This window comes from Eublepharis macularius, chromosome 5, assembly GCF_028583425.1.
Source record: "Eublepharis macularius isolate TG4126 chromosome 5, MPM_Emac_v1.0, whole genome shotgun sequence".
NCBI classification, from domain to species: Eukaryota; Metazoa; Chordata; class Lepidosauria; order Squamata; family Eublepharidae; genus Eublepharis; species Eublepharis macularius.
Window position 1 is genome coordinate 3325881 of NC_072794.1, and position 23340 is coordinate 3349220.

The 23340-nt window shown below is 50.0% G+C and overlaps 1 protein-coding gene across 3 annotated transcripts in view; it reads left to right on the forward strand.

Annotated features, from left to right (window-relative positions):
• Positions 1–1309: 1309 nt before the first annotated feature.
• The window catches only part of ELL (elongation factor for RNA polymerase II), a 47006-nt gene continuing 24975 nt past the window's right edge, over positions 1310–23340 (forward strand). For 2 of the 3 annotated variants that reach the window (XM_054980220.1, XM_054980221.1), the window contains exons 1-2: positions 1310–1450; positions 18190–18237. In XM_054980220.1, the coding sequence (XP_054836195.1) occupies positions 1319–1450; positions 18190–18237 (180 nt within the window). In that variant the 5' untranslated portion in view covers positions 1310–1318. Of the gene's footprint in view, positions 1451–6754; positions 6802–18189; positions 18238–23340 lie in introns of those variants that run through there. The other variant, XM_054980222.1, reaches the window with a different exon arrangement.

Genomic DNA, 23340 nt, shown 5'->3' on the forward strand with positions numbered 1-23340 from the left:
CTCTCAGGGAGCCCTTCGTACCTGGCTTCTGGCCTGTTCAGCTCAAATACTCAAAAGCAAGGAGGGGAAATGTACAGCCTGGGCTCCCGAGAGCGCTTTAAGGTGCAGCGGCCCCTGATTTGGGAACGAAGGGAGTCACGTTGCTTACGGCCCTTGTTGGCTCCTCACGAAACCAGCGGAGAGCTTTTTTCCGCTCCATATGAAGCCTGCTGCGTGTACCTTAGTTTCATTTCTATAGCATGGTAATAGAGAAGAAATACAAATACAAGAGGAAGTGTAGTAGTCTAGGGTGTTGAATGAGGCTTGAGCAGCAGTCCAGGTAACCCTCATCAGCTGCGTAGGGTCAGGCTGACTTATGTACAGATGGAATGAGATCTGTAGGCGTAACAAGAAATTACAAGAAGGACTGGGATATGCAAGGGTTTAGCAACAGCCAGTTAGGCGTCTGCAAACCCTTCGAGGCTGGCAGGGGCTCACGCAGCCTAAGAGAATCCATTCTAGCTCATCAGTTTCCAAGGAGTGGAAGAGCGCGATGGCTTGAATCCTCCGAGAACGAGCCCCAGGGCTGGCCGGTGTCCTCAGGGCCCTCGGTGCTTCAGGGGGCGTCCAAGCTGGCCTCTCCGTTTGCTGCAGGCTCTGGTTCCTGCGACGGTGGCGGGTCGTGGTAAGGGGGAGTTTTCGGATCATTCATAGCCTATTGAATTCATTTTCGATTTTGAATGGTAAGACGCCTTCAGCCACAGAAGGCGAGGTATAAATATTTTCATTACAAAGGCATTTATAGGCGCGCGCACACACACACAAGTAAACTTATAAGAAATGTAAACTGGAGCATTTGATTTGGAGCGGATTCTCTGGCCAGTCGGCCGAGAGATATTCCTAATAAATCAATGCTATCTTCCCCAGCTGGCTTTGCGTCGCAGCCTTTCCGGCGTTCGCTCTTTTAGCAAAAACGACGATTCGTGACCAGCTTCTCAGCAGCGGAGGTTGCGCAATGCGCGCTCCTTCTTTACGCCTCCTCTCTGTTTTCCCGGAATAATAGGGGAAAGACTACACTTCCCAGCATCCTTTGGGGAACAACGCGCCTGCGCGCTTCGGTAACTTTCGTACGATTGTTGCAATCCCCCCCACTCTTTCCGGTCCTTCCTCGGTTCGTTCCTCGAGAGGTCCCATTGAGGCCGAGGCCAGGAAGACTCCATTCCCCGGCGTGCTTTGCGGCGGCCGCGCAGCGTGAGGGCGTGTCGCGGGGCGGGCTGCTGCATAATGGCCGGAGGGGGCGTGTCCTGGTCCCTCCGCAGCTGCCCCGGAGGCTCCCAAGATGGCGGCGCTGGCGGAGCGGGGCTACGCGCTGTCGTGCGGGGGGCTCGGCCGCGGCTCCCGCGTCTCCGTTTTCCACGTCAAGCTCACCGACTCGGCCCTCCGCGCCTTCGAGGCCTACCAGGGACGCAAGGTGGGTCGGAGAGAGGGCTCGGCTCTGCCCCTCCCTGGAATATGAGGGGCGTGAGGAAGGAAGCGGGGCCCAGCAGGCGCCCCCGACCGTAGAAGGCGGGCGGCGGCGGCTGCTGGCTGGGGTTCGAGCAGGGGGGCCAGCGACCCCCGCCCCTGACCGCGTTTCTTCGCTCGCCCCCCCCTCCCGACAGCCTCCCTTGGGGGAGAGTCGTGGTGGAAGCCCCCTCAGTCGTGTCGGTGAGGCAGCGGCCGCCCCAAGGCTGGGGGGTGGGTGGGCAGGAGGCGCCAGCTCGGAAAGTGCCGGCACTCCCCCTCCCCCCGCAGGGACGGTCCTGGGCCAGGGAGGGGGGAAGAAGACGCTTCCCCTGGAAGCAGAGGGAGGGTCGCAGGAGTCAGCCCCCCCCCCCGGCTGCAGTCGCCCCTGATGTGGGGGGCGAAGAAGGACAGGCAGCTGCCAGCTCCGCGGTGATCCCCCCCCCGTGGGGAGGAAGGAGGTTAGACTGAAGACTCCCGAGGGGCAGCCGCAGGGACGGGGCCAGGGGTTAACTGGAGGGGGGGTAGTAAAAAACGAAGCTTGGGAGCTGCACAGAGAGCCCCCGCACCGGTGAGGGTGGAAAACTGCTGTGACAAGAGAGTGGGGAGCCAGCAGAGGGGGAGCCTGTGGAAAGGGCTTCTGTGTGGCAGCCGAAGGGAGGGGTTTCCTGTGGATGAGGGAGCTTGCAGTTTTTCTTCGCTGCAGGAGTTTAATAGAGGTAGAGAAACTCAGTAAAAGGGCAAGGAATGGGATACGCCCCCCCTCCTGCTGAAGATCAGCTTCAGAAGGGAGAAGGTCTTTTTGCATTATGTAATTGTGAATGTTTTCAGAGTGCCCCCCCCAAGTGCAAGCCTGCATGACTGGGAGAGATAAGAAAGAAGAGATGTCTGGGTCACCTACATGCAAGAGTGCATTCAGTTTCAAGTCTAGCGTGATGAGCAAGTTTCCATCTTTTGGTGTGGGGGGAACTGGGGGAAACAAGGCATCCAGAAAAAATGGCTTTTCTCTTGCCTAGAGGATTCTCTTTACAGGACAGTACCCTAGGCCCAGGCTTGGGCACTGCTGGAGGAGGTCTCTAATCTATGGCAGTGAGGTGAGAGCTGTGGGCTACTGTTCAGCCAAAATGAAGGCTTCTGTGTCATACAGAACTTTTCATCAGGCTGGTTACTGCATATCCACCAGGGGTGAGAATGATCAGGAGCCTGTTTTAGGTTGCATTTGCAGGCATTTTTTTAAATTATAGGATTCAAATGAAGGGAAGAGGCTGGTGCTTCACATCACTTGTAGAAACACCTGAATGTTTCCCCCCCCACCCCCACCCCCGGTCTGCATAACATGGAAGCGCTCATTCTCTTCTTTGAATGGCAGCTGTTTTAGATTTGTTGCCACTAGTGGGGATGGGTTGACGTGGCAGCCTTTGTTCAGGCCTGTTCTTCTGACATCTGGGCTGGCCAGGTAGCCTTTCACTCGTGCTCCAAGGTGAAAATTGTTGACTCACTCCTCCCACCCCACTGGCCAGTTGATTAATTCTGTGACTTACCTTGAACGTCAGTGTTTTAAAGTGTTAATTCTGAAGAGGAAAGAGGATGCATCCCTGTGGGCCAGGGTCACCTACAGGTTACGTGGGTTCTCTTTGTATACGTGGTGACTGAGGCCCTGGCTTGAGGTCCTGCATTTCCAAGGCTTCCATTTGGTGGGCAAGGACTCTTGGCAAGGAGGACTTGAGCGGAATAGGGAAATGGTCCGTTTTGTTGCTTCTCTGGGGGGCGGGGGAAGTGATGATTCCAAAGCAGAGAAAACATCATCTTCTGTTTCGCCAGTTCTGCCTGGGGCTCATCCGCATGCCCTTTCCTCATCCACACCAAAGGGATTCAGCAATTGCATCCTGCTCACCAGACTCATGCAGGTGTGGTGCAGCAGCCACCCTCTTGGATCTGTTTTTAACCCTGTGTTGTGGGTTACTCAGAGCAGGCCTCGGCTGAGCCAGGAGGAAGGTTCGAGCTAACTACCAGCTTGCAGTACTGATCAGCTGATCCTGCATTTACTCCCACTCTGGCCTCTTGCAGTTACTGAATAAGTTGGACAAAGCTCCCTTGGGGGGCTTTTCTTCGCAAGTGACGCTTGCTCCTAGGCTTAGGAATACCTTTCCTTCATTAAATGCTGCATGAGCAGGTGGAACGCACAAACCATAAGATAAAGGGGGGGGTAATTTTCCTCATGATGGTGGGAACCAGTTCCCCCTCACGTGTACCACCTTCTGCACACACCCCCATACAGCTGGCTGTAAGCATGTCTGGCTCTGCTGCACGTGTGTGTTGGGGACAGTGACCTGAGCATATCTACTACCTTGATGTGTTTCTACCCCTTGGCGTTTCTCTAGAGGATGTGTGTGGGTACATGGCCTCTGTTGGCCAGGTCCAGAGAAGACTGTCAGGCCTTACGGTATTGCTGACTTGTAATCAGAATCTGGACCATTGAGAAACACTTTGCCTTTCTATGTGGGTAAAGGCCAACACAAGGCTTTTTACACAATAGGCTTGTTGGTGTATACCAAACTGTGGCAGGTGTGAATGTGACAAACAGGTGTTTGAACGTGTCCGTGCCACACTGGCTGCAGCCCCTCGCTGGTTTGTTCCTGTGTCCCCTTTGCTGTTGCCCTTGGAGTGCTGGGCTTGGCCTTGAGGACTAGAGTCAGACCTTGGGGATGAATGTCAGTCCATTGCTTGCCCTGGAGCTCTGTAAGATTCTCCTGGTTCCTGGAAGAGGAGGCGGTGCATCCAGGGTCTGCAGCCAAGAAGCACGGCCCCTGCAGGGGTTACTCAGTGCTGCTTTGATAAAACCACCTGGAGTTGTCCTGAAGTCTTCATCCACCGCATTGGTTTTAATTTAACATCAAATTCCCTGCCTAATTTTATCACCTTGCCAGGCGGCTTACAAAACAGGATTGAATTACTGCCCCTTGAGCAGGCTGCAGATTTTGAGTAACAGTGTCTTTATCAAACACCAGACTGAAAACTTATCTCATGTTCAGCTAATCCTCATGTGTGTGTTGGGCATGTGAGACTGGCCTGAAATGAAAAGCTTTCTGCTACTGTCCTCTTCTGAGCTTTTGCTGAGCTTCTTGAAATCCTCGTAAGATGGGTAAACTCTAGCAATTTGGGTGCCTGGCAGCTGCTTCTGAGCGGAGATTGAAGCCTCTGCACCAGCAGGGGCTGGGGATAGGGATGGAGCATAATGCTATCTCTCAGATGGCTGCACCCAAGCGTCATTGTGTGGTGTCATTGCATGCAGCACCCCCTTCAAGGCACCAGGTGCCTCACCCCACCAAATCCCAGACAGGAAGGCTGTGGCATAGCTGTTGTGTGCATGGCTGGCTAAGCAGGCAGCTGGATTTCGCTTCAGGCCTCCATGTGACTGAGGCCAGTCTGAACGCCATCAAGTTTTATTCAGACGTCTAGAACCAGAAAATGCCCTCCCACTGCGGTGTGTTCTGCTGGTGCCTCAGTGCTGTCTCTGCAGAAGAGCATAGGGCTGGCACATGAGAATGTGGCTTTTATTTATGTCGTTTTCTTCAGCCCCACCCTGTAGTTAAACAGCTCCTCTCTCCGGTGATTCCCTCCAGCAGCCTGGCAGATCTGTCAGCATTCTCTGCAAGTTGGCCTTTCTCTTGTGTCAAGGCCTGAAGTAGAGAGCAGTTGACATCCCAAAAGGACTCTGGACCACCAGCTTGGCTAGAAGGCCCTCTTTGGGGCACACTTCCCGCTCTGGCCAAGCAGGGACTCAGGGGGGCTGAGAAATAAAGCATATATCTCAACCCCTTGTTCATTTCTTTGCGGGAGGGATCTAGTGCTTGTTGGTAATGTGCGGGCTTGGAGTCCATCAAGACCCTCTTCATCTTGAAAATATTCACAAGGCACAGATATGAAACCAGCTGACTTGTAGTGACCTGTTGCTCTCTCCCCGCACCTAGTTTGGGATCGCCAGCCTTGGGTTTTTACAGGTGTTGATGAAATCAGCATGGAGTTTTAACAATAATTTGGGTTTGCTTCTTTCTGGGTGCACCAAAGTCTGCCTCATGCACTCCCACTTTGTTGTTCTGGCAATTTGCATTGCCAGCCAAAAGGCCATAGGTTCAGGCTGCCCTAGTGGTTTCCTCTTTCTGTAGAGCCTCCTCAAGTTACTAGTCCACAAAGAATGCTTGCCATCCTGTGTGCCCACATGTGTATCTGTGAGTCACTGTGCAGAGAGATGTTCTCTGGTTCGCACTGAAGCTCCCCTTTTTCTTAATAGTGTTTTACAAGTCTTTGTTGGGAGTACAGGCCGTGAGTCAGAACTCACCAGTTCAAATCTCAAATTGCTGCGTCTTCTTCCCCATAGCTTCTTTATATCCACTGTGGCAGCCTTCCTTACAGGGCTGACAAGATGATTACCAAAGGGGTGCATATAGCTTTGAGCACTTAAGGAAAATGAAATATATATATATATATTTTAAAAATACTGCTGTTAAGAAGGGAAGACTCTAGCCCCTGTCTGATTATGAAATATCAAGTCTGCTTCAGAACCTCAGGCTTTTCAGACAAGCAGTGAAGGATTGTCTGCATTTCGTGTCTAAAATGAGTTTGGTTGTTGTGGGTTTTCCGGGCTGTATTGCCGTGGTCTTGGCATTGTAGTTCCTGACGTTTCGCCAGCAGCTGTGGCTGGCATCTTCAGAGGCAGCTCTGAAGATGCCAGCTGCTGGCGAAACGTCAGGAACTACAATGCCAAGACCACGGCAATACAGCCCGGAAAACCCACAACAACCATCGTTCTCCGGCCGTGAAAGCCTTCGACAATACATAAAATGAGTTTGTTTACTGCTGAGTTTGGTGGCATATCAAGAAGCGGCTCTCCTTCCTCACTCGCTATGACAGTAATTAACTGGAGTGCGTGGAAAATGCCGTCAAGTCATAACTGACTTATGGTGACCCCTGCTGGGCAAGAAACTAACAGAGGCGGTTTGCCATTGCCTGCCCCTGCAACCCAGGTTTCCCATCCAATCACTAACCAAGGCTGACTCTTCAATAAAATGAGAGCATTTGAGCAGAGGTGAAACTTCTGTTAGCATCCTTTGCCAAGTACAGAAGCCTGGTTTGACTTGGGCTGGAGGCAGGAAACAAGGTGCAAGGATGGCTCTGCCTGAGCAGCTTGTGTGGTTCCCTCAGGCTGCATTTGTGGAATGACCTCTTCAGAGCATGTGGCTTTTACATCCCATTGGAACACGGAGGGAGCAGAAGCGGAGGGAATGCAACTTTCTACATCCCATGCAGGATGTCTTGGCGGTCAGTGAGCATCTTCATTATTGCTATATAGTATCAAGCAAGGAAGGGGTGTACATCAGTGGCTAGGGTGGGGGGAGAGCATGCCAACTGATCTGTAGGAGCTGTTTTGGTGACTAGGGTACAGACAGTTGGAGTGTACTGTACCCAGAACCATGTTGGAGGCCACAGTTTTGCCTGCTGTGCCCCTTGGCAGATGGGAAAAGGCCCTCGCTGCAGTAGCAGCTGAGCCTTGCCAAGTCTGATCTTACCCTGGCAGTTGCTTTATGTGAATGAGCCCTGTTGGCCTCTTGGGGAGAGAATTCCAAGAAGGTATCCCTCTGTAGGTCCACACTAGAAGCCGCCTTATAGCCTGTGTGGTGTAGTGGTTAAGAGCATGGGACTGTAATCTGGAGAGCCGGGTTTGATTCCCCACTCCTCCACTTGAAACCAGCTGGGTGACCTTGGGCTAGTCACAGCGCTCTGGAGCTCTCTCAGCCCCACCCACCTCACAGGGTGTTTTGTTGTGGGGATAATAATGACATATTTTGTAAACCGCTCTGAGTGGGTGTTAAGTCATCCTGAAGGGCGGTATAGAAATCGAATGATGTTGTTGTTATTATAGCCCATCAGACCATTGGACCACCTAGCTTAGTATTGTATCTCCAAGTCAGAAGGCCTTTCCTATCACTTGCTGCCAGAGATTTTTTCACAGGAGGTTGGCACAAGGATTTTTGGCATGCTGCACTTGTGCTGCTCCAGAGCTTTGAGCTCTTTGCTTCACTCCACTCCTCCTTCCCTGGGTGCTCACACTGAGCCACTTGGTAAGGACACTTGTTATGTTCATAAGGTTGCAGACCTGGTTTCTAAAGCAGAAATTAGTCCAAACCATTGACCACTTTGGTGAAGTGTCTGTGATGTGCAGCTTCAGAGCTGAGGCCTTGAAAGCCTCACTCCCCCCCCCCAAAAACTCTGGTTATACAGTGGGGAAGGAGGAACACTCTGCATGTGCTCAGAGGTACCCCCAGTGTTTCACATGTGCAAGCTTAGCCTTCGCACCATTGCAGCCTTGCAGAGGAAGCTGCCTCCTTCTAAGACATCTTCCCTTGCACAGCAATGCACCATAGAGTGGTCTTATTTCTTCCATCTTTTAGGGTTTAGAGGTAGAGAGCAGAGCTGTATTCTGAAGGCTGTTTGCAGGCCTTTCTCCCCTTCCCAAGAACCAATCCTGCACAAACCCTGCAGAACCCACTTTTCCTTTTAATGTTTTAAAGGTGGGAGATGACTTCTGAAGGGGGTTGCACCACCTCCTGCAGTCTCTGGGGCTGTATCTTTTTCCCTTTCTTGGAAGGAAAACTAAAGCTTGCCTTTTCACACGGGGCCAATATTGACTCCTTACAGTTGACTAAATGGGTACTCACAGCCCTCTATTAATAGGTAGGATTGCCCTGAATTTGGAGCTCTGCACATGGAAAAGTTCTGCATGATTTGTAATTTATGTAAATTTATTCTGCTTCTGTCCCTTTGAGGGGTGGGAAGGTCCAGGGTCCTAATAACTGGATTAAGCCCCCCCCCCCGTTCCCCCTCAGGCGTTGAAGCATTATTCATGTGTTTTCTGCCATATGTTCACAGCCTGTAAGGGCTACGAGCATGACAATTTGCTTTCAAACAAAAGCTAAACTTGTCTCTGGAATCCCAAACCTAAAAAGTAGTTGGGTTGGGGGTTTAGACTAGTGGGTGGTAGTGATGGGTCCCCTCTTGTCTATAGATCAGTATGTGGAAATTGATGCAGCTTACTGTGAATATATTTTAAAGAATATGCTTGTTAAAATATTGGGGTGGATCCAGCCATCCTCTACAGGGCCTTCTTCCAGCTTCCAGCAGGTTTTCCTAGAGCTGTCCTTGTGCATGCGTGCATGTGTGCATATGTGTCCCCCCTTCTTTCTTGGAATTAACTTGGAGTGTTGGAGGAGGTGGTGGGCGCAACCCAATGCATAATCCTGTCATAACAAACTGATGTGTACAGCTGAGCTGGAACTGGGTAGCCAGCCTGTAATAACAAACAGGGAGCAAAAATAAGTCCTGCGAGGAAGTGGCTTTTGGTTTCCTAGTTTCCTCAGTGATTTCTGTAAACAGGGGAAAGCTGGCCGTTGACTTAGGAGGGAGGAAGTGGGCCGTCTCTGACCTGGGTCTGGATTCGATGCAAAGAGCTTCTTTTGGATTGTCCTGTACCATCTGAAGCTGTCTTTGAGCAAGAGTCAAGCAGACCATTGATACGTCATACCTACTACAGATGGACACTGGCTCGTCCTCAGGGCCTTAAGCAGAGGATGCTTTTCCCTGCACCCCAAATACATCAACAAAGATTCAAGCCAGGATGCCCTACATGCAAAGCAGGGGCTCTGCCACGGGGTCCTGGCCCCCTCCCCTACAGTGCCATCGAGTCATAGCTGATGTAATGCTGACCTCTGCTGTGGTTTTCAAGGCAAGAGGTGGTTAGCCATTGCTTGCCTCCACGTAGCAGCCCTGGTCATCCTTGGAGGTCTCCCATTCAGTTGCTAACTAAGGCCAACCCTTAGCTTCTGAAAACTGACGAGATTGGGCTTGCTTGGCTATCCAGGTCAGGGCTAATCAACAGGCAGCTTGGGACAGTGATCTGGCTTTGCTTAGCACTGCTATCTGTGAAAGGGGGGCGGCTTCATACCCCTCCTCATAAGGCTTTCAAGCTGTTAGTGCAGTGGCCCTCCACCCAAGTTGGTTTCCTCATGCCCCAGTAAGCAAGACCTTTTTGGGCCCGTTTCAAAGCCACATGGAGGGAAGCATCATTAAGACAGCATCAGCTATTCCCACATCAGACTAACCCGGGGGGGGGGGGAATGTGGTTGGGGTGCAGGCACTCTCTGGCCCTTGCACCCCTGTGGATCAAGGAAGGACTCATCTGTGGCTTTGTTCTCACTGAATATTTTGAGAGGAGCCTTTCCAGGGACCAGGCTCTGTTTTAAATCACATTCCAGAGCAGTATTTCGGAGTCATCTTGAATTCAATCAACTCCAGGGAACTCCTGCATCTGGGATCACCTAGAGAAGCAAAGACCTGGATGAGAAATGGAACAGTTTGGAAGGAAAATGTTTTTTTTTTCTCTCCTCTCCCTCGGAATTTCTTTCAATTTTCCCATGGGAAATTTGGGGGAGCACTGAGAAAAAGCATCTGTGAACAATTTTCTCTTTGGGAATGAGTAAAATATATACGACAGCGTTTCTCTTTCTGAAAATATTCTGTATGAAAACAATTTTCTCCATGGGAAAATAGAGAAATTTGGGATTCGGTTTCGTTTTCTCAGCCATGCCGGACGCTCCTCTCGGCTGGTCCGGGAGGAAACGACCGGGCACCCTGACCGGGCGGCTGATCCGTAAGGATTAGCCCCCAGGACTCCCAGGGAGGGAGCCAGGGTCCGGGACGCGGCGGGAAGAACTCCCCGAAATCAATGCGGGGGGGAATTGCCCGTTTGTCCCTATGGAGGCCGGCAGATGTGCGCGGCGCCTCGAGTGCCGCCGGGCAACGAGAAACGGCAAGTAAAAGAAACAGGCGGAAGCCTGTAAACAAGCGAATCCCTTCTGTTCTACAAGCGTTTGTGAAGGAGAGGTTGATCTGAAGAAGACTCGCTCTTCCCCTTCGTGGAGTTCCAGAATTTTGTTGGCGCCCCCCCCCCCAAAATGGCAGCAAAGAAGCAAAGTCCCGCTCTCGGTAAGTCAATCTCGGCCACCTTGCAGAAAGGGGAGTCGCTCGAAGAGTTGGTGCGCAGGGCGGTGGTGGAAGCCATAAAACCCTTTGTTGACAAGCTGAACGAAACTGATCAAAGGGTGGGCTTAATTGAAAGCGAGGTGAAAACCATTAAGGCAGCAGCGGGGGGGGGCAGAAAAGTCTGCTCTGGAAAGTGCGTCACTTGTGAAGGCTACAAAAAAGGAGCTGAAGTTGGTGGAGAACCAACTGATCGGGCTACAGGTGGAACGAACGCAGACAATTTTGCGTCTCCAAAACGTGAAAGAGGAGGAAAATGAGGATCTGTGGGATTTGGTCTCGGAACTACTGGCGACACCCGCGAGGACGACTAAAGAAGAGGTTAAAAGCGCCATTTTGGAGGTCCGTCGGGCTTCTTCAAAATATGCAACAAAGCGACAGTTGCCTCGTGAGATCATTATTGACTTTTCAACTAAAAAGATTCGGGACACCATCCTATATAACTCATACAATGCGGATTTGGACTTTATGGGTTTGAAAGTCAAGATTTTGAAGGACGTTCCATTTCTAGTCCGGAAACGGCGTTTTAAATATAAAAAGTTTGCAGCTCTTCTGAGGGACCATGGAATAAAGTACAAATGGTTATTCCCGGAAGGAATATGGTTCAGATATAAAGATCAGGCCTATAAGATATTATCAGAAGATCAACTAAAGGATTTTGAGAATAAAAACCCAGAACTCTGCTGCACCAAGAACGAAGAAAAGGAGGAGCCGGAGGGGGGGGGGGAGGAGGAGAGCATCGCAACAGCAGTTGCACAGAGAGAATTGCGTCCGGGACCTAGAAGGGGGAGGAAAGTTTAATCAGAATTTGAAATGTTTATTTTCTGTATGATTAACCACTCCATCATTATTCCATGGAGCTATTTTTGTATTATGACAGTATGAAGGGAAACATTGAAGTGTAGTGTTTAGTGTTTGTAGTTCATTCCCCCCCCTTTTTCTTTTTCCACCCCCCTTTGTCCTTTCCCTCTCCCCTTTCCTTGTGATAGTCTGGTGTAGTGTTTTGTAGTTATGAAAAATAAAAAAATTTATAAAAAAAAAAAGGAAAATAGAGAAATTTAGGGGAGTACTAAAGAAACATTTTCTTTTCCTTCTGGAATGAGTGAAATGCTTTTAAGGCAAGATTATACTTGAAATTTGTAGTATGGCAGTTTTTCTATAACAACCTACAGCATTAGATAAACCCTATATAATACTTTAGGCAGGGCTTTTTTTCAGGGGGAACGCGGGGGAACGGAGTTCCGGAACCTCTTGAAAATGGTCACATGGCTGGTGGCCCCGCCCCCTGATCTCCAGACAGAGGGGAGCTGAGATTGCCCTTGGTGCAGCCGCGCGGAGGGCAATCTCAACTCCCTTCTGTCTGGAGATCAGGGGGCGGGGCCACCAGCCATGTGACCATTTTCTCCAAGGGCGATTTAAACTTTAAAAAACTCCCCCCTTGTTCCAGCTGACCCATTGTGTGATCTTGGGAGCGTGCGTGCACTTTGCACGTGCGCATGTGATACCAGGGACACCACCTCCTACCAGGAGTTGCCTCCTGTGCTAGCAACCCACTAAGTTCCACCACCTCTTTTCCCAGAAAAAAAAGCCCTGACTTTAGGTATAAACAATGTATTTTAAAGAATATGCTTGTTAAAATATTGGGGTGGATCCAGCCATCCTCTACAGGGCCTTCTTCCAGCTTCCCATTTTGAAGAAGGCGGCTTCCCATTTTGCTCAGCGGCATGTTAGGGCAGGGCTCAGATCCATCCCCTTATGTGTTCTAACATGTTTACTGGTATTGAGGCTGGGGGGCTGCTCTGTGGCAGCTGTTGCCATTCCTACCCTCCCTGTTTGTGCGTTTCTCAGAGGCCTCTCACAGCACTGGATGGACTGATTCTTAGGGTCTGTAAATCATCCTTGCCTCTCTGGCCTTGGCTCTCCTCAGCCAGGAATTTAATCAGTGAGAAGGACAGGAGTGCCATTCAAAAAGCCCTGCCTAGCCACACACATGCACCCTCACATTCCAGTCCAAATCCTGCAACCCAGTAATACATACGTCTTCAGACCATGTGTACCTATATCCAGTGTGTAACATTTGTGGAAATGGCAGAGTTCTGTGCCAGCTTCTAAATAACCACTGTCAATGTACGGCGATGCTAGTTGCTTTATTTTTATTTATTTATACCCTGCCCTTCTCCACAGTGGGATCCAAAGCAGCTTACACCACCCTCCTCCCCTCTGTTTTATCCTCACAACAACCCTCCTCTATTTTATCCTCACAACAACCCTGTGAGGTCGGTTAGGCTGTGTGAGTGGCCCAAGGTCACCCAGCAAGCTTTCACGGCAGAGTGGGGATTCAAGCCTGGGTCTCCCAGACCCTAGTCCAACACTCCAACCACGATACCATGCTGACTGTCGCCCTCAACAAAAGGGTGTTTTAAGAGCTGCTGCTGGGAATGCATCCAAAGCGCTCCCTGCCACTCTTGGTCTGGCTCCTTGATATTTGCCCACTGGCCTGAATTCCCCTCTGGGCCTTGCTGCCTTGCTCTCCTCCTTTTTTCTTCTTGCCACTGCCCTTGGCATTGTTCAGGAAGCAGGGAAGAGCTTCAAGTCTTGCTTAGTTCATTCAGAGCTGGATCCCCTCCTCCCCTCCACTAAATACACCAAGAACTGCCCTGCATACATGCAGTTGGCAAACCTGGGCATGTTGGCTGTTGAGAGCTTGGGCGGCCTTCTGAGTGACCACCTGGGATTTGCTGGCCATCTTGCTAAACAGATACAAATGCCCTTTCTGTTAATGGTTGTGACACGCTGATGCAAAAAAAGAGCAAATTCTCTTCCGACTGAAATGCTTCCTGCCCGGTCACAGGGAGGCTGTTCATGTCCCTGTTGGCAAGGCTGCGAGCCCCACCTCCTTCAAATGTCACCCCAGCCATCAACTTGACAGATAGTGTTGAGCTATCCACTGTTGCACCTTTCAGGGCTGTTGCAAGGTTTCCTAATGTTACACAAGGCATTTTGCATGTATTGTTTCTGTGACTTGGCTCTGATTGTGTTTTGTCTGGCTCTGTTCAGCATAAATTCTAATAAATGGACAACTAATGTGCTTTGACTCATATTTTTGTAGGTACAGTGGGAAGTTGTCTCCTTAATTTTGCTTCAGCGGTGGCATCCAGCTCTTGGTAAAGTATTTATGTGGACAATGGTCAGGGAAGGGCTGTACGCCCTCTTCCTGCCTGCCTTGTGAATTTCTGAGAGCCTCCTGGGTGGCCGATGTGGAGGACATGTCCCTGGACTGCAGGGGCCTTGGTCTGATCCAGCAAGGCAGTTTTTATGCCCTATGAGGCACTAGTAATACAAGCGGGCTAGGAAAGTTCAGGGTCTGGTTTTGCAACAGGAGCCTCTGTGTTCAGAAGCACTCTGCCTCTACAAAAGGAGAAGGGCCTTTTGCCCTGTTTGTGAGCTTCATGGGGGCATTGAGCAGGTCACTGTGGGAAGAGAGTGTTTGCCCAGAAGCATCTTCTGGTTCCATCCAGTGGGGAAAAACAAGTGGGCAACTTGATACAGAATCACAGAGTTGGAGGGGGGGGCCTTCTGCCCAGTGTTGGGCGAGCCTAAAGCATCCCTGACAAATGCCCATGGCGGTCCTTTTTGAGCCCAGTAGTGGCTCATACTCCACCCGCATCCAAGAAAGGCAGTTCTTGCTCGGGATGCAAAACCTGAACGGGCAGTTCAGCCTCATGCGGGTGCTTGGTCTCATGCAGGGGATTGCAGAGAAATCTGAGAGACCGAGCCACCGCTGGCTCAGCTGTCCTGGCTGGGCTTGATGGCTCACGCACAGCCAGAAGTTCAGAGCGGTAGCTAATGACTGCCTGGGAGGAGCACCAGGGTGCCATTAGCAAGGTGCCCTGCCATCTGACCTGTCTTCCCTTGGGTCCTTCCTTTGACACACCCCACAAAGCCTCCTGGATATCTTGAAGGCCTCTTTCTCTTTTCCCAGCAAGTGAACAGTTTATTATAGAGCTGAGGAAAAGCTGCCTCTTCACCATTCGCACTCATTCCCTTCCGACACCCTTCCTTGACCCCTGGGTTCTCACTCTGGCTCTGCAGAAAAGTGCATGGAGGGAAAAGAGGAGGAGTGGCAGTCCGTTTGTTAGCCCCATGTTGCTGGTGGAGCTGTGAAGGCCTGTCTTACCTGTCAGTGTTCATGCCCTTTGGATTTGGAGGGGCTGTAACTCAAGGGCAGCAGCAGGCCAACTTTCTTTATATGCAGAAAGCCCAAGGTTAAATCAGTCTCTGCTTAAAAGGATCTTGGCTAGGAGGTTTTGGGGAAATGCTCTTCTCCTCTCCGGAGGGCCATTATTGTGGTAGACAGACTGAGAGTCTAACTTGACATAAGGCGACTTGGCATGTTCACCATCAGAGATGAGCAGCTGAATTATGAGTAGCCCAAAGGACCAGGCTTTGGCAGAATAGCACAAGATCAGGCTTTCTGCTAGCAGGGAGGTCCCCTCTGCCTGACCGAGCCCCCCACCCACCCGTTGGGTGGAGTGGAGAGGACTTAGCTAGGTGGAACTGTAAGCTGACTTGGCCTAAGGCAACTTCCTGTATTCATTCCGGCCTGTGAGGTAAGATACTGGCATGTCAGGATTGGCTTTAGCCAGTGGGATGTTTGCTCCTGGAAGCCACGTAAGATATTCCTTCAAGGCTGCAGCTTTAAATTAAAGCATTGCTGTTAACATCTTGAAGTCCGCAAAGAGCATGGGAGCCTTTTAACTGGGTGGATTTAGGGCTTTGTGTTTTGTGGAGGCTGTCTTGGCCTCTCTCTGGAGGGAGGAGCGGGAGGAGGCTTAGAAACCCTCTGTACCTCCCCCTGCAAAGGTGACTGTCTCCTCCTCTCACACCCTGTTGTGCCAAGTGCAGTGCAGCGTTAGAGAGGAACTTGTGCCCTGGCGTCATGAACCCACCAGCCTCTCTCTCAGTGCTCTGTGAAGACCTCTCCAGGGAACTCTGCGAGCCGGTTACCACAGTGCTTCATAACGAACTGAGGGACTCAGCGCCTGCATCCCTAGTGGGCTTTGGAGATGCCATATACTGTTTGCATTTTTTGTACTGCGTTGTCTGTCATCAGCCCCTGCCTGGAGAGCTTGCAGCCTCTCTGAACAGTGCTTGGCGTCTGGCCATCTCATGTTAAGGCAGGTTTGCTGATGTCAACAGACTGCCTGTGTCAAGGTCTTACTGGCCCATGTCTTTATATTAGCCCGCGAGGGGAGGGGGAAAGTTTGAACTTTCTCGATGAGAAGCTTTGTAAGCTTCCCGGCCTGGTCACCTGGAGAGGATGCTAGCGTGCCACAAGCTGTCCAGGGAGCGGCTGTTTCCAGGCCTGCATTAAGACTATAGCACTGTAGTTGGTATGTTGGTTCTTGTCTGAAGGGCATCAGAGCAGCCCTCCTGGATCAGGCTAAAGGTTCATCAGGTCTAGCCCCAGACACCCTCCGCAGGCAGGGACACAGGGGCCAAAGCATTCCCCATCTGCAGTTGGTATTCAGAGGTAGACAGCCTCTGCACAGGGAGTTTTCATTTAGCTGTCACGACTAACAGCCACTGATGGATCTGTGTCTCCCATGAAACTGTCTAGTCCTCTTTAAAACCATCCAAGCTAGTGGCCATTGCTGCATCCCGCGGCAGAGAGTGCTACAAGGGAATTCTGTATTGCCCGAAGGAAGGCTTTCTTCTGTCTGTTCTGAATATCCTCCTTGTCAGTCTAAATGGGTGCTCCCCGCCCCCACTCCATTTTAGTCTGAGAGGTAAAAAGGTTCTCTCTCATTCTATTTTCTGAATAATTTTATCTTGTATCATACCCCTCACCTACCTCAGTTGTCTTCCCCTCTCCCACCTAAGCTAGTTGCCTTGCATGGATGTAGCTTTCCCCTTCATCAACTTGGTTTCACAATCTCTTTTTTTTAAAAAAAAATGGATTCCAAGAGATGGGAGCTTCTGATTACTGGAAAACCAAAAGTTAGAAAAACATTGTGTAAGACGTTTTAAAATACTTGCTTTTGCCATTTGGAAGCTGGGATTTTTTTCCCTGTGAAAGGAGAAGTTGCTCAAGCAAGAAAATAGGATGTGAACTTTGAAGGCCCCAGGATAGGTGCTTCGAGGGGGGTAATGGGCTACTGGAGGGGGGGGGCTACAGGGAACATGAATGCTTGGCAGAATCCCCTCTTGTCAAGAAGCAGGCTTATCTCTTCCTTGGTGATTGTAAACATCACCACTTTCTGTCTTTGCAAAGAGATGTGGAAAGAGGGGTGGTAGTACACACAAGCCCAGAGAGGCAGCATGGGGGCTGGGACTGAGTTTCCTGAGAAACTCTTGTTCTCTTTTATAAGAGAAAGAAGGTTGCTAGTTCTTATTGCTGCAGAAGCAGGCTTTGAAGCACATAGAACAATCTTGGGAAGTAGAAGGGATAACTGGACATGCTATTACAGATCTGAAAGTCACTATTCTGCAAAAGAAAAACTCCAAAGGGAATAATAATAACAACAACAATAATAACATTCGATTTATATACTGCCCTTCAGGATGACTTAACACCCACTCAGAGCAGTTTACAAAGTGTGTTATAATTATCCTCATGGCAGTCACCCTGTGAGGTGGGTGGGGCTGAGAGAGCTCCGAGAAGCTGTGACTGACCCAAGGTCACCCAGCTGGCTTCAAGTGGAGGAGTGGGGAATCAAACCTGGCTCTCCAGATTAGAGTCCTGCTGCGTACGAAAGCACTGAATTAGAACTCATCAGAAATTAAACTCTGCACAGCATCCTGGCTTAAACAGAAACTTAGATTTCCTTAGTCGCTACAGTCTTTAACAGCTGTACAGGAGCCACTTTTTGAAAAATCTTAATTTGCTGTTCTCAACATGTTTCATCAAACTAAATAAACTTGTCACAACATTGCTTGATTTTCACTTAAACCCTCTGTTTTTGTGTTCAAATCTCCTACTTCCCTCACTATCCAATATATGTAACTGCTAATACTGTTGATTTATGACAGGATCCACACTTGCTCTTTCTATATCAACTCTTCACTTTTTTCCTCTTACATTGGGGATTTGCATGTGAAAAACTCATGGTGTGGACTGAGACTCACAAAAGCTCATCGTAAAAGAAATGTTGTTAGTCTTGGAGGTTCTGTTAGGCTTTTGTTTTATTTTTGGACCTCCGCCAGCCAGCCCTCCAGTGCACCTTCTTGAACTTGAGGGTTATCTTGCTGGATTAAGTCAGTTTGGTTAGAAGAATGTCACGCCAAGAACCGGAAGTTCAGATTGCCACTCAGCCATGAAGCTCATATAGTGACCCCATGGGCCTTACCACTCTCTCAGGGTGACTGCAAAAATAAAACAGAGGAAGAGATGTGCATGCTACCCTGGTCACCTTGGTGGAAGGGGTAGGATAAAAATACAATTTAATGTTTTGTTAAAAATTTAAAACTGTAAAAGTGGGCGGACGAGTAAGTTGAGGAAGTTGACGCAACCAGCATACACACACAGACTCTTGGGACGTTTAATCCGGTGCTTGTGTGGGCTTTGAACAGTCCTGCAACTCTGCTTATGCCTCTTTTTCTTCTTTTTTGCAGGATTCTGTAGTGTTGAGACCTTCGATCCAGTTCCAAGGAAGTCAAGGGGTGAGTGGATAAAGGACACTTTAGCCGATGTTTTTGATTTTTTTTAACCGCTTTTTACTGGGGGAAAGGAAGAATCCAATAGGTCAGGGCTGTATCCAAGTCCTTTTGACCACAAACAAATGTTACGTGAGAGTTATCAGCACGGCAGGATGTCGGGACCGGTGTATTTACCTGAGGGTAATGGGTTCAAATTGGGTACTTCTCCTACTTGGCATTTTCAAAAGGCAAATGTGTTTTCCTTCTCCCTTCCTTGGTCATGTGCTCTAAACCTCATCTATTTACTTCACTGGGTGGTTGTAAAACAGGGAAGGGAGAACTACACACTTTATGGAAGAAGGCCAGGATAAAAATGATTTTATCCCAAGCCATGGTCTGAAATGTGGCTGACAGTGGGGAGAAAGTGGCCGGCAGAAAGGGTATGTGTTGTGGGAGGGGTTGGAGAATTGGTGGATGCAGAAAGGACTAAGTAAGTGTACACACACTTTGCACAGACACCCATACTTGTCTTTCTATTGAGCCCTGGATTGTCTGCCCTGTGTTTGCCGAGAACCCCTACAGAGTTGTATCCTCAATCTCTTAAGTGCATGATGGCTGCCAAGAACCAGCCCCAGACCAAGGTTCTTCTTGGTTTGCACCTCCTGCATCCAAAACCAGACCTCATATGGAACCAAGCCTTGTAATTTCCCTGGCCCTGTGGCCCCCATAGAGATCCTGGCCTCTGTAACTACGTCCACCCGCCCCCCCCCCTGGCCCTGATAAAATCTCTGAAGCCAATGAGACTTAGACTTAGACCCCCCCACAACTGGATAAATCATGCAGAACCAAGTGGGCATGTGTGAATCTTTGCACAGCATGAGTGTTGGCTTTTTAGTAGCGAATTTCAAAGAAGGTCCCCATGAAGGCATTTGAAATTGCCAGCTCCCCTTGCATTGGTCCAGCTGCCTTTAGATCCTGTAAGGCAGCAGCTAAAGTGAATCTGCCCAGTGTAGATAATAAGAATGGGGTGGCCGGGGAATGTGAAACCCCCATGATCAGAGGCAGTTGACTTCTTCTTACCAGGTCCTTCAAACTTTCTCTGTTCACCCCCTCCAGCTTGGGATCAACTGGGGGCATCTGGCTGGCCGCTGTCAGGAGGCAGTCATGGTCTTAAGGGGGGGTGGGGGTTGGAACGTGTTTTCCTGGTCACCTTTACCTGGCTCCAAATGGAGCATGGAAGAGATGAGCTCTGCAAGGCTGACTAATGGTGGGGGGTGGATAGTAATCCATACAAAGGGAGCTTGACATCTGAGATGGTGTGAGCTACCTCCCTTCCAGCCGCCTTCTCTTGCTGCTCTACTTCTCATAAGAAGGAAACCTGGAATGCTTTTTGGAAGGTGTGGCAACCAGTTGGCTTTGCTGCCACTGCCACATGTGTGCCTCGGAGCTGGACCATGAAGAGGATGGAGGTCCTTGCTTGAATTAGCTGCCCCAGAACTTCCCAGGTGCACTAATGAAGCCACATTGGCTGAATGCATTTTAATAAACTTTCCAGGGTTTTAATGTTTATTTAAAACAGGGTCCCCAAGGCAGCAAACAGATAGTTTAAACCATAAAATAACATTTTAATGCATATATTAAATACAATTTAAAACATATAGAAGTATAACCAAACACAGACACCACCAAGGAGGAGAGCCAATAAGAGTTTACTGGGAGTTTACCAAATGAAACAAAAAGGTCCCCACCCAGTTGCAGAAGACCATGACAAAGGGAGATGGGCAGATCTTCCGAGGGAGGGAGTTCCACAGTATCAGCGCCACAGCCAAGAAAGCCTTTTCAGAGGTCGCCATCTCTATAGCTCTAGATGGAATGGGCAACCAAAGCAAGGCCTCCAAAGGTGACTGGAGTTGACGCGTTAAGATCATATGGGTGAAGGAGGTCCTAAAGGTATGCTTGTCCCAACTCCATAAAGGTCAATACCAGTACCTTGAATTGTGCCTAGGAGCAAATTGGGAGCCAGTGTAGATGGAAGAAGACTGGGATGATATAGTCCCTGTGACCCACTTCAGTCAGCACCCTGGCTGCAGCCTTCTGCACCAGTTTGCAACCTCTGGACAGTCCTTAAGGGCGGCCTGCATAAAGCACATTGCAGTAATCTGATCTAGATGTTACCAGGGCATGCACCATAGAGGCGAGATCTTTCCTGCCTAGGAAGGGCCACAGCTGGCTCACAAGCCAGAGCTGGTGAAATGCATCCTTGGCTGCTGCTACCACCTGTTTATCCAACAGCAGGCCGAGGTCCAGGAGCATTCCTAAACTATAAACCTGCTCCTTTAGGAGGAGTACAACTCCATCCAGCATAGGAGATACCCCCATTCCTGGATCAAGCCTTTCCCCACCATTCTGTTGGGATTAAGTTTCAGTTTCTTTGCCCTCATACAACCCAAATCTGCCTCTAGGCACCTGTTCACAGTTTCCACAGCCTCCCTAGGGTCTTCTGGATGCACAAGATGGAGCTGAGTGTGGAAACTCAGCCCAGTTCTCCAGATGACCTCTCCCAGTGGCTTTACATAGATGTTGAAAAGCACGGGGGACAAGATGGGACCTTGGGGAACCCCACAGGCCAGAGGCCAAGGGGCAGAGCAGCGCCACACTCTGAAGCCTGCCTTCAGGGTAGCACCAGAAGCACTGCAGAGCGAAGCCTCCCAGCCCAACCCCAAAAGGCAGCCTAGAAGAATATTAATGGTCAGTGGTATCCAAAGCTGCTAAGAGTTCCAGGAGAAGTAACAGGGTCACGCTCCCCTTGCCCATCTCCCAGGGCAAGTAATCCACCAAGGCGACTAAGGCCATTTCAGTCTTGTGACCAGGCCTGAAACCAGGTTGGAGTGGATCCAGACAATTCGCTTCATTCTTCAGCAATCCCTTAAGAATCCCTCACTCAGCCATCTTGCTCAGGAGTGGTACATTTGAGACTGGGCAGTAGTCTCCTGAGACCAGAGTAGGTTTCTTTAGGAGTGGACACACCACTATCCACCTCAAGGCTAAGGCGGCCATCCCTTACTCAGGGCGGCATTTGCCATCTCCTGGGCTCAAAAAAGACTGCTGTGGGCAAACATCAAGTTGCCAGGGCTTGAACCCAGGATCTTCAGCAAGCAAAGCAGAGCCTCTGCCAGCTGCCTTAGGCAGAGTTAGACCTGTGCTCCGGCCAGACCAGTCTTATCGGCTCTGATTGGCTGTGGCTCTCCAGGGAGAGCCTTCTGACAAATATCACCTGAAATGAGGGTTGCCAGCTGACTGAGAGAAAAGCGTCTTGCTCCTTTTAATAGCAGTTCAGTGTGTGGAAGTGAAAAGGGCAACTGAAGCTTTTTGTGGCATGAAAGTAAATAACATTCCGTTAAGCTTATGTTAAAGGGGCAGGACATTTTTCACCTGGCCAGATGACAAGCCTACCTGAGATCCTTTCTGGTTGAACGTGCTAGAGACTGAATTGGAAACTTTGGGCGTGGAAAGCAAGCTACACGGCCTCTTCAGCACAAAGCCTAGCCGTAGCTCTTTGCTCACAGTCAGAGAAAGGTCCCATCCCCTGAGTCATGCCCCCGGACTGTCTAACTCAGTGTTGTCTCCTGTGCTAGGCAGAGAGAGGTGGTTCCCCAAATCTGCCCCTTGAGATCCTTTTAACTGGGAATGTCAGGTGTTGAACTCAGGATCTTGTGTGTGTAAATCACATGTTCTTGCCTCCCAAGTCTTGATTTTGCAAGTAGTCTGTTGGACTCCATCAAAAAAAACCTGATCTCTCTCTTTTACTTAACGACCCCCGCTCCAAAAAGGGATTGCATAATGGGTTGCAACAAGTCTGGGAGTAAAGTTGGAGGCATCATTTTGTCCTTTCATAGTGCTTCCAAGCATTCAAAGCACACCGTGTCTGTTTTCTGAAGTCTGTAAGGTAAGCTGCTGCCCTTGCGTTTCTGATGCCCACAGAGCAGTCCTAGCCTAGGCCAGGGGCTCGTGGCGGAAGCAGAGCAGGGGAGGGGGCTTGGGATGGGCCAGCTGGGGAGCCCCAGCACTAGAATACCTCTTCAGCAGATCTCTGTTCATTTTTAAAAATGTTTCAGTTCAGAGATGAATCTCCACCAGGAAACAGGGCAGCTACTCACTCACTGGAGAGGCTTATTCTCATTTTCACCAGCTGTTGGAAACGGAAGATTTCTCTCTCTCTGTGGTGTCACCTATTTTTTTTTGCTTGTAAGAAGGCAAAAGTCGCAGCTGCAGCTGGGTCTATTTATAAAAGGCGGCTGCATAAACAGCAGCAGCCTCTGGGTGCCCTCGGAGCCCTTATCACTTCTGCCAAGCAGCCCAGAGGCCCTGGAGTGTCTGGTTAAAAATACTCCCCAGGAGCTGGCGACCAGATCCGCACCACAACTGAAATGAGTCTGTCTTAACGGATATGTTAAGTGGGGACTTGCAGCCGCATGGCCCTGACCCTTTCCTGCCTTGCTGGCATTTCCCTGGAGGGCATCAGCTTTGTGAGACTGTCAAAGAAATTATACAAAAGTGCCAAACCTCAGTTCCTGTCAACATAAAGCAGGAGTATGTGCCTGGCAGCCCTTCAAGCTTGATCTGCTTGCCTGGCATTGAGGGCAGCATCTGAGGGAACACTCCCCACTAGTGGAAAACCAGCTCACCATAGTCTACCCCCCCATCCTATTTCTCCCCTTGCCGGGAGAGATTTTTCACATTTTGGAGCATTAATGTATGCCCCACACACACCCTGCCTAGCCTGCTAGCTTTATGGGCCCTCCCTGAGTGACTGCAGCCACACACCCTACCCCTCCCCGCCATGCCTGGGCTTAGCAGAAAGGGCTGGTAGGATATCATTTCCCCAGTGCCTCTCCTCCATGTTGTTCAGATAGGATAATCCTGTTGAGAGAAAAAGAATGGATGTAGCTCAGACATTCAGCGTGGACATGCGCAGTAGCTGGGGAGGGGGGGCCTGTCTTGGTGGCTCTGGCATATTCTCTGTATGTGGAAGGTTCCCAGATCAGTTCATGCATGCAAAGATCCTGCAGGTGTTGGGGAGAGATTTCCTCTGCCCAGAGCCAGGCTGGGCAGCTGCCAGGTAGCACC